The sequence below is a fragment of the Rhagoletis zephyria genome, unplaced genomic scaffold (assembly GCF_001687245.7).
Source record: "Rhagoletis zephyria isolate East Lansing unplaced genomic scaffold, Rhagoletis_zephyria_1.1 Rzeph_scaffold_02404, whole genome shotgun sequence".
In the NCBI taxonomy this organism is placed as follows: Eukaryota; Metazoa; Arthropoda; class Insecta; order Diptera; family Tephritidae; genus Rhagoletis; species Rhagoletis zephyria.
In genome coordinates, this window is record NW_016159488.1 from 30,457 (window position 1) to 42,092 (window position 11,636).

Consider the following 11,636-nt stretch of genomic DNA (forward strand, 5'->3'; position numbering starts at 1 on the left):
AATTTTTCTTTTCAGGTAATTCTTCTTTCATTTTCAGGTAATATTCCGGTAATCGCTTTTTTAACCTTTTTATTTTCAGCTATTTCCACGTTTTTCCGTCAATTCACCCACTTTTCCTTTTCCACAGTGCTTTTATTTAATTTTAATAATTTTTTGTATGACGAACCACCCTAATGCTCGTTTTGAGGTGCCGCTATATAAGAGTTGGCTGTTATTTTTGTTTTTGTTTCACAGTATATATATATGTTAATTTCTCAATAGATTTAGGTATCAATTTTATAAACTTTTTGTTCACTTCACTTTATACTTGCGTTTAAATTTGGTTTTTCTGTAATTTTTATTAGTTTTTCCGCTATTTCTTTATATTTGATTGTTTTTCACTACCGCTTGCTTTTCAATTAACGCGCAACNTCCGCTTGCTTTTCAATTAATGCGCAACTACCGGCCGCTTTTAAGTTCTCTTTTTGACTGTGATCACTTCGCTTTGTGGGTATTTTTTTTTGTTCGGTCGCGGGTTGCCCTTTAGCGACAAAGGACCATGTTGCTTATTGAGGGAGTAACAAATCTTAGCACAGGGCGCGCCAAGTGACTAAATCCACAATAAAGAAAAGTCGATTGGATTTTGGATTTAATTCAAATATATACAATTGTTTATTCGCGAGATTTAAGCAATACAATACTACTTGAAGAAATGAATTCAATTTTGCCCAAGTGGCTTAATCAAAGAAGGTAATCCGATACAACAAGTGCGATGCGGTCACGGCGGTAGTTGAATACGAAGTACTTAACTTTCATAATTGCGGGCACAGGTCACCCCATGACACCGCTTNGTCAAATTCTATTAAATTGGCGCTCATGTCCTCGACAGCATCCTCAGGGGTAGTGTTTAACACCCTAACACACAATCGGACTCAGAAACAACAAAAAGCGCAAAGAAATTCTTCAGTGTTACATACACTCCCAATCTTACCGATAATTTTGATCATAACATAACAAAAACACAAAACACAGCACTTGCATATTAATCTAATTACACACTTTCGAGAATATATACAAAAACAAAATGTCCAGTGGAGGTCCACCAACAAAACAACGTAGTCTACGAAATTAAATGCAATGGGAAGGAAACAGAAACATGCGGAAAGGTGTACATTGGGACAACGAAGCGGCCTTTAGGTGTTCGATTAGGCGAACATGAAGCGGACATAAGGAAACGGAAAAGCAGTACAGCATTATCACGGCACATTTTAACAAGTGGACACACAGCTGATTTCGCGAATACAAATATTATTGACAAAGAAAGAAGAGAACAGATTCGATACACAATAGAGAGCCTTAGAATTATGCAAAAACGAGAAATGACAATTAATAAGAAGGAAGATACAGACAACATTGCGACCGCATACATAACTTGTGAAAAAAAATGAAGTCTTCAGTACTGGCAAAACTACCACATCAAGTGGTATGGATATATTTTCTTTCTTAGTGATTAAGTATTTATACATATACATATCTATGTTTGAATATCTAAACGATGTAAGTTGGTTTGTCATTAAATTCAATTTGTTGTTATATATGTATACATTCTTGTTTTTTCGGTTAATACTTAATGTGTGTGTTTTTTTGTATTTTTGTATATTTGTTGTAACAGATAAAATAAACACTACCCCTGAGGATGCTAAAAAAGTTTTAGCGAAACGTCGGGTGAAAAGTGGAATAAATAGTTTTATTCGCACCAAAACTGAAAAGATCAGACTAGCCTACAAACATAAAATAAATTTGAACTGATCGGACAAAAGAGATAGAAATATACCGTTATACTCACCTCAATGATCTCTATCGATCTCCATATGTTTTTTTCTTTTTTAAATCGAAGCTATTCTGCATTTAAGTTTGTTGTTGTTGTAATCGTTCAGGGCCTGTCGGTATGCTGACGGGTGCAGAGGCTGCTTAATGAACCTCTGGACTTCGTCCGTCAGTTCGTATAGATGCCTCCTGACGTGCTTAGGCGAGTATTATGTTATGCTCCTTGATTGGGAGCATTTTCCTCTCGTCATGGAGGTGGTGTTCAGACATCAGGAGGCATCCAGTCGCTGTCCTGAGTACGGTGTTCTGTGCTGTCTGTAGCTGCATCCACTGCGTCCTACTAGTCCCCGGCGACCACAGTGGTGCTGCGTAGTTTAAAACCGGCCGGCCTATTGCCTTGTATGTTGCCAGCAACTCTTCTTTGTCTTTTCCCCAAGTACTGCCGGTTAGCGACTTGAGGACCTTGTTACGGCTCTGTACTTTGTTGACAACACCGGTAGCGTGCGCAGAGAAGGAGTGCAGGCTGTCGAGTGTTACTGTTGACTAGCCTGGTAACATAATATTTAATAAATTGCGAACTGATCGGACAATAAAACATGTTACTCCGAGTATTTTGGGGTGATTCACCGTCGGAATTTATGTGTCATCGACGTGATTTCCCAGCAGTAGCCTGACCTCCTTCGTCCAGGTGGTGAACAAAGTCGCAGAGGATTTCGTAGGGGAGAGGGCTAGACACTTTGCAGTGAAGAAGCGAGAAAGATCGGAAAGATTTACTTTCGAACACAATTCATCAATTCCATTCCCAGTCGCCATGGTCGAGCAACCGTCGGCATAGGAGACAATCGAGACTCCCTCTGGTGGTTGAGGGAGCTTTGAAATGTAAAAGTTAAACAGTAGCGGGGAAAGCACACCACCCTGTGGAACCCCCTGTTTGATTTTCCTAAGTTTGCTCGATTTGTCTATAAACATTACCGACGAGTGTCGACCACTCAGATAATTTGCCGACCACCGGTTGAGCCTCTGTGGGAGAAAGGAACCTCTATATCTTCCAGTAGCGAGAAATGGCTGACAGTGTCAAATGCCGTTGACAGGTCCAAAGCTACTAGAATCGTTCTCTCACAGGGACGGTTACGGTTAAGGTCACGTGTTATCTGAGTATTTATGGCGTTAAGTGCTGTTGTTTCACTGTGCACTTTACGGAAACCATACTGATGCTTCGCTGGGGTCAGGTGGTTCGTGAAACACGGGAGCAGCAGGGCCTCAAGTGTCTTCGCTACCGGGGTAAGGAGTGTTATCGGTCGAGACGAATCTCCTTTGTTGGCGGGCTTCCCCGGTTTGAGCAGTGGGACCACTCTCCCCACCTTCCAGATGTCTGGGATGATGAGAGTGGGCATTGACAAATTGAGGACCTCACTTAGGTACGCGACTCCCGCAGGACCCAAATTTTTCAGCATCAGCATGCATATTCCGTCGGGACCCATGGCTTTGCAGGCTTTCGCCTTCCCGATGGCCACCTGAACTTCACCGCAAGTGAAAGCAAGGGGGCACAAGTTGTTGGCAGTTTGTGCAGCCTTCTGGTCACTCGACGCTTGGCTTTGTCCACCGGAGGATGCAGTATGAACTGCCGGCTAAAATAGCTCGCGCATCGCTCCGGGTCCGACGAAGCATGGTCGCCGAAAGAAATTTCGACTCTGTCGTCGTGCTTCGTCGGATTGAACAGTGACCTCACGGTTGACCAAAGCTTACTCACACCAGATGTGAAGTTACAGGTCTTCAATGCTCTTCCCACTTCTTCCGCTTATGTACGTTCACTAGTTGAAGAATCTCCGCGTTGAGATCCCTGATACGGGGATTTCGGGATCGGCCTGACGAAGGCTCTGACGCTCATCGGTTAAAACAGCCGCTTCGGCAGGGAAATTTAGACGTGGGTCTGTAAGACATCCTTCCGGTACGAAGCGAGCTGCAGCAGCGTTGACAGCCCTGCGGAACTTACGTTCACCAAGGTGGACGTCGGTTGGTGTGGGGAGAGCAGCGAAGGTGTTTTCAGCAAATTCTGCGAAGCCTTCCCAGTCAGCTTTAGAGAAGATGATATAGGTTATCGATCGTGATGACTATGGGCAGATGGTCTTATGCCAAAGTCAGCATAGGTCGTCATATGCAGTTTATCAGACCAGCGCTGACTATTGTATGTATGGCGAGCTGCAGCAGCTGCCCATAATCCTGTCGAAATGTCGAATCGTCTATCTGCTCAGCAAAGTCAGTTCCGCTACAACCGTTTGACGGGCCTAAGTGCCAAAGATCGTGGTGCGCATTGAAGTCACCTACTACCATCCGGTTTTCACCACTGAGGAGCGCACCTATATCAGGGTGATATCCTGCCGGGCAGCAGGTGGCAGGGGGTATGTATACGTTGAATATTTCGAGCTCAACATCGCCTGACCGGATAGCAATGCCCTGACATTCTAGGGTGGTATCCCTGCGGTCGATGTCTGCTTCTATAAGACGATACTGCACGATGTGGTTCGTGATGAACGATAAGCCGCCACCATTATCTCCCTCGCGATCTCGAAGGTGCAAGTTGTACCCGGCACAATTCAACAATGTTGAATTGCTGTGCAACTTCGTCTCTTGGACCGCAGCTATCAATATACCATGCCTTCCCATGAAGACGGTTATCTCCTCGATCTTGCTCTGAAGGCCGTTGCAGTAAAATTGAACGAGTTTCATGTGGTTCGGGAGACGTGTGGTAATGCGGGGTGTGAGAGATGTGCGTAGACGTGACGTCATTGGTTGTGTGCGCTGCTGAGGTTGTTGCCGCCCTGTGGTGGTGGTGGGTGGCGTCGCAGTTGAGGTTTGCGACCGCGCAGTGCAACACGGGCCCTCGAAGTTCCTCGTCCAATCTCGCGTGGTGCGCAGACCTGAACATGCCCTAAAGTGGCACCAGCCAAGGCAGGTGTTGCACTTGACTGATGTCACATCACGAAATATCCTGGTCTGACATACCGTGCAGATTATAGGAGGAACCAAGAGTTGTTGGCGGCGGCGTGTGGGTGGTGGTGCGGTTGTGTATGTTCTGTGATCTGTCGTGGGTGTGGTGTGGTCTATTGTGTTGTTATGTTGTTGTGCTGTGGTGTTTGTGTGGAGCTGCTCAGGTAGACTGGAGTTAGCCGTGGAGGCTGCTCTATTTGAGCAACAGGGGGCCACAAACGACGTGGTCCACTGCCGATGTGTTCGTAACCCTGAGCAGATTCTTAGGTGCCTCAACCCCTCGCAACCATTACACTTGACTGAGGTGGAGTTGTGGTGTAGTCGTCTCCGGCATACACAGCAGGTGTAGGTTTCTGGCCNCTATTGTGTTATGTTGTTGTGCTGTGGTTTTGTGTTGGGCTGCTCAGGTGGACTGGGGTTAGCCGTGGAGGCTGCTCTGTTTGAGCAGCAGGGGGGCACAAACGACGTGGACCACTGCCGATGTGTCCGTAATCCTGAGCAGACTCTGAGGTTACTCCACCCCTCGCAAGCATTGCACTTGACTGAGGTGGAGTTGTGTAGTCATCTCTGGCATACACAGTAGGTGTAGGTTTCTGGCCCTGGGTTTGACCCGATGCCAGCCCTGAGCAGAAGTAAGCGTAGCGAATGTAGCCCTATGGACGAACAACTTCTGAGATACTTCGCCGACCTAAACGGGGTTAGATCGCCGAAACAACAGGCCTTGGTCGGGTAAAACCCGAGTCATTCCGGTACGTAGAACCGGCTGTCGGGGGTCTAATAGTTCCCTGTATGAAGTTTCAAAGCGCGCAACCTTATAGTTTTTATAGAATTTGTTGTTAAAAGGTTGTAATTTTAACCAACTTGTATGGCAATATTTTACAATATATAATGCACTTTCCACTAAATTTACACGTTATTTACACTCAATATATGCGCAGTTAGAGTGTGTACGATCAAACAAATAAATACTTTTAGTATATTACAGCTTTTTATGAAAAATTGATTGTTGTTTAATTATTATGAGAGTACATGGAGAATATTTGCAAATGGCAGCAGAAATTATGCCAATTTAGATATCGGGCGATTTTGAATAAAGAATAAAAGTTAATTAAAATAGAAAAAACAAGTTTTTATAAAAAAAAATTTCTTTATAACAAATGTTTGCGTAAAGTTCCTTTCTGCGTAGGCGGCCTTCGGTCGCACTTAGGGATTATAACCCTCACAAAGTAGAATTATCCTCAGGTTTTGCGAAGAAAAGGAGCTGAACACCTTTTGCAGAGAACACCTTTCTTCGTAGGCGGCCCTCGGCCGCTTAGGGATTATAACCCTCACAAAGTAGAATTCTCTTTTAGTTTTGCGAAGAAAAGGAGCTGAACACTTAGAGATTATAACCCTCACAAAATAGAATTCTCTTTCTGTTTTGCGAAGAAAATGAGCTGAACAACTTTTGCAGAGAACACCTTTGTATATTTTTAATGCTTCTGGGTTATAAAATATCTTCTTTTGTCTCTCATTCTTTGCATATTTTGGAGTTTGACAGCTGAACTCCGCCATTTAATTTGCATATGCAACCAAAGTCAGACGCGTGATTTTGAAGGTGTTTTTTTTTAATGTATTGTGATTAATTGGTTAATATTAAAGTCGTAAAGAAAGTTATAACTAATCGAGCAAAGTGCAAAGTGAAGGGGAATACAAAAATATATTGGTGAAGTGGCTGCTTTAAGGAGAATAGAAGTATAAATGTACGCTATTTCCGAATTTTACAAAAAAGTGCATATTTCAAACCCAATTTGTAAATAAATTAGTGACCAAAAATTACAAAAGTGGGTGCTAAAATAATGGTCACACCCTTGACTACAAGTGTGTGGATGGGTGGGGTTTAGTACCGCTCACAACTATTTCGGGCTATTCCGTCCAAATGGGTGGCCCGATCCAAAAAAAAATTTCACACACTTGTAGTCAAGGGTCGACGCAATATTTTAACACTCACTTTTGTAAATTTTGGTTACTAATTTATTTACAAATTGGGTTTGAAATATGCCCTTTTTTGTAAAATTCGGAAATTAGCGTACATTTATCACTCCTATTCTGCTTAAATTAGCCACTTTACCAATATATTTTTGTATTCCCCTTCACTTTACACTTTACTTGATTTGTTATAACTTGCTTTACGACTTTAATATTAACCAATTCATCACAATTCATTAAATAAAAACACCTTCAAAATCACGCGTCTGACTTTGGTTGCATATGCAAATTAAATGGCGGAGTTCAGCTGTCAAACTCCAAAATATGCAAANGAGGAGTCCAAGGGAGGGGTTCCCCTTTTTAGAAAGCGGCGACTGTCTCCTTTCTATTGGGGGGTGTTTTGGGGGCCCCGCCCCTCCCCCTCCGCCCCCCACCCAAAAAACGGTGAGTGGTACTAAACATTTCCCGTGTGGATTTTTTATTTTTTTTGATCGAGATACGCTTTTGGACGGAATAGCCCGAAATAATTGGGGCGCTACTAAACCCCACCCAAAATTACAAACTTTAATAACAAATTACTTGAAAACTATAAGGTTCCGCGTTTTAAAACTGTACATAGACCCCCTTTAGAACCCCCACTACCCCGCACATTTTCCTTAATTCCGACTCGGGAAACCATTCTAAAATTTCCCCATATTAGGTTGGCATGCAAGTTTCATGACGAAATTTCTTATACTTTCGCTGAAATATCTATTGGTTTCGTTTTGGAAAGCCAACCCCGCTACTACTCCGAGCCGTCCACATATTACTAAGGCGAACTGGGCAAACTTTATGATTTAACAATACCTTCTTCGGTCTTCGGTAATTCCACAACTCTAGGATGTGCGTGTCCTTCGCTTGCTGCAAAGGCGGCAACAGTAGCTTTGGCTGTAGCTGAAGCCCGTACATCCAGTGATCCTTGGATGTCAACCGTTTCATAAACGTGTTCATAAACTTCTCTTACAGCATTTAAAAAATCACTTTGAAGAACCTTTTGTAGTGCCGATAGCTTCGTTGTTGGAAAATCACCACTTGATTGCAACTTTTCCAGCAATTCTATTGCACGTTTTATATCTAAAGAAGTATGTGCATTTAATTAATTTATTAAGGGTAAATTCTGAAAAAGCGCATTACCTTTGGACAAAGTTAAGGGCTCACACTGTCCAGACATTTTCTCACTAATCACCTACGATTTTGTATCCTGAAAATAAAGAGGCAAACGATGCATCGATATATTTGAAACATCGATAATATCGGATCAAAATTCGGCCTGCATAAGGTTCATTCCTTATCTTTTTGGACTAAAATCTGAAAAGTATCAAAATGCCAAAGCGTAAGCAAAATGCGCTCGCTATTAGAGAATAACAGACAAAAAAGTAAAGGAACGCAAAAAACCAAAATTTTTAGTCCAAAGAATGGCAAAAACAACACTAACGTCAAATAAGAATGGAAATGTATGTACAGAACACATTCACACAAGTACAAGCACAATAAACACTTAGGGCCGTTTGCACCATGTCTAGTTAATTCTAAAGGCTCTGTTATGCATACTTGGCATTGCTTGAGAGTTGTCACATAAGGAATCTGTTAAATGAGCTTCGCGTGTAAGCGGTTACCCAACGCACAGCATTACATACGTAAAAGTCTGTTGGTTTTTGATTTCTACGTAAAAATGGTATAGCAGTGCATGCAATGCCAAGTATGCATAACAGAGCCTTAACTCCCAGTTAAACATCTTTATCGACGTTATCGACACCCATCATATAACATGTGATCGATAAAGCAGTTAACGTGCTTAACTGAAGGATGTACCTCCAGTTAGCGTTAACTAGACATGGTGCAAACGGCCCTTAGCGGCTTTATCGATCACATCTTATATGATGTGTGTCGATAACTTCGATAAAGATGTTTAACTGGGAGTTAGAGTTATGGCCTGTTTTTGATTACGCGTAAAAGCACATTTAGCGCATTTAGCACTAAATGCTACTCTAAATGTACATTTATCCATACAAAATTCGTCACCTAAATGCAACTAAATGCAACTCCATTTTTGCATTAAGAATCTAAATGCTAAAAGCAACCCTGTGATCTTCCAAAATTTCCACGATTCGAACATGGTTTAATGAGAAAAAGTGGCAACATTGCTTTTTCGCGTAAACAGTGGCTAGCTGCGTTTCAGTGATCGCCCATCAAGATTTCATTTATTATTTTACATTATTTGGATAAACAAAAGTTACGCAAATTCGACAACGATGTGATGCTGATAGAAATCTGGATCAATTTGTGATCAACTCTGTTTGTTTTGTTTCCTAATGAAGTGAGGAAATTTTAATTGACAGCAGCGACAAATTAATACATACACAAACAAATTTTTGGTTATGGTTAAAACAATTCAAGTTTTTGTATTGAATTTTTGGTTTAAAATATATTTTTTCTCTTTCAGTAGGGTTTTTTGCACATTATCTTTTCCGTGAGAATTGATCGTAATAGATACGGATCTGAATAAGCGACTGGAACACGGCTCTTTGTCGAAAACATACGATTTCGAACTAGCTTAAATGTACATTTGCTAAATGCGATAGCATGAACACTCTTCGAAAAAATATGTTCGAAAGCGCTAAATGTTGCATTTTAAATGCAGAAAAAACGCTGCATTAACTAGACATGGTGCAAACGGCCCTTACTATATCAATTATTTTTTGCTTCCTTCCAATTTCAATTCACTTTTTTTTACTTTTCAGGTTATTCTCACTTTTTGTGTATTCTTTAATTTCTGTTAATTTAAATTCAGNTCTTTCAGTAGGGTTTTTTGCACATTATCTTTTCCGTGAGAATTGATCGTAATAGATACGGATCTGAATAAGCGACTGGAACACGGCTCTTTGTCGAAAACATACGATTTCGAACTAGCTTAAATGTACACTTGCTAAATGCGATAGCATGAACACTCTTCGAAAAAATATGTTCGAAAGCGCTAAATGTTGCATTTTAAATGCAGAAAAAACGCTGCATTAACTAGACATGGTGCAAACGGCCCTTACTATATCAATTATTTTTTGCTTCCTTCCAATTTCAATTCACTTTTTTTTACTTTTCAGGTTATTCTCACTTTTTGTGTATTCTTTAATTTCTGTTAATTTAAATTCAGTTGAGTTTGACACTTTTCAGGATTTTGCCACAAAAAATTCTTCTGACTAAATCTGACTACTTCGGACTGAAGGGAGTCACTCTCACTGAGTGTTACTCTCTCATTTTTGCTGTCATTTTCGAGTTAAGGAACGCTTTTTGGACTAAATCTGACTACTTCGCACTCTTTCTGACTATTTCTGGGAAATAAGGAACGCAACTATAAAACGGCTAACATTAGTTGCGTTCCAAATGATCACGATTTGCAGGTTTTTACAGGAAGTCGTTCCAGGTGACCACCTCCCATAAGGTTTATTAATGGGGAAAACAGCTGTTCCTGCAAATCGTGAATTTCGTGAGGCATCTGGAACGCAACTATTAGTGGAGTTCTTGTACGCGATAGTTTGTACCAGTTTGTACTATCATGTTTTGGTGTTCTTGTACCCAAAAAACTTGTAAGAAAGGGGAAATAGAGCGCGAAAATTTACATTTCTTTTTGAGGAGAAGTTGCTAGTTTTAACTGGATAAATTTTTGCTAGTAAGAACTTGCAAGTGAGAAAAACAGCTGATCGCATGTTGCTGGGTGGTGTTAAAACTAATAAAACAAATGCTTATGAGGTTTTCATAGTTGGAATTGACAAAATAAACCTATTTACATATAATATATATTGTTTTATTAGCAACTAGCTGCGAATAAACAACAAATTAATCGGCTGCTCGTAAAACTTGCAAATTATTACCAATTTTGCGTTCTTGTACTTTTGTGCTATGAGAGCGAATTCTCAGAAATTAAGTTACTGGAGAGTTACTGGCGAGTTACTGGATAATTTGTAAAAGAACACAACTCATATCGAAAAGAAACTATTGATTGGGCACTGTCACACGGTCATTATTTATTTACGTGATCCAAGTATCGCGATTTTTATTGACGGTGTTGCATGCAGTATTGATGGATCGTGATCCATATCCCAAACTTTCTAAAAATTTTGAAATATGGATCGCGGATCGCAATACCGTCAATAAATATTGAACGTGTAGCACTTTCAAAACGCGATCCATACATTTCGTCAGTACAGAGAGAGTAAAAGTCATAATGTGAACATCGGCTCTGCCTTCGCTCTCGGGGCTTAAAATCATTCAAATCAAATTGAACAAATTTTAATTAACATTGAAAATCTTAAAATAATTCTGGAATGCATTATCTGTAAATTATACGTACAAAATAAAAATATTTTCTTGCGTCATAATAAGCGTTCAGCATAAAAATTATGCAAATACTGACGCGATAAATATTGAACACGTAACATTCGTGCGCGATCCATCAATCCATCAATATGGATCGCGATCCAAATATCGTGATAACACTGACCGTGTGACAGAGCCCATTGTACGGTCGCATACATATGTACATCGAAGAAAACTTTACTTTATTGTTAGCTGTGGTGCAAAATAGAGAAGAAGTCGGTGAATTTAAAGAGAGAATTAATAAAAATCAGTGTATTCAATTTGTATATAAAAAAATTTGCAAAAAACCTTTTTAGCGCTATGTGGATAGAGAAGAAAAAATTTGAGGCCAGTGTGCTTGGAGAAATTGAACAGTCGAAGAGTGCGGACGTGTTTTTAAGTTCGCTCCGTAGTCATTAAATATTGTGCTATTTAATAAAACAAAAAAAAAAAAAAAAAAAAAAAAAAAAAAAAAAAAAAAAAAA

The 11,636-nt window shown here is 40.5% G+C and overlaps 1 protein-coding gene across 7 annotated transcripts in view; it reads right to left on the reverse strand.

Annotated features, from left to right (window-relative positions):
- LOC108366796 (protein lin-7 homolog C-like) overlaps positions 1–8,328 on the reverse strand; it is a 36,820-nt gene extending 28,492 nt beyond the window's left edge. For 2 of the 7 annotated variants that reach the window (XM_017621272.1, XM_017621273.1), the window contains exons 1-2: positions 7,936–8,196; positions 7,609–7,875 (exon numbers count right to left, since the gene is read on the reverse strand). In XM_017621272.1, coding sequence (XP_017476761.1) covers positions 7,609–7,875; positions 7,936–7,972 — 304 coding nt within the window. In that variant the 5' untranslated portion in view covers positions 7,973–8,196. Of the gene's footprint in view, positions 1–420; positions 590–7,608; positions 7,876–7,935; positions 8,197–8,236 lie in introns of those variants that run through there. The other 5 variants (XM_017621271.1, XM_017621277.1, XM_017621275.1 and 2 more) reach the window with 5 other exon arrangements.
- Positions 8,329–11,636: the final 3,308 nt, after the last annotated feature.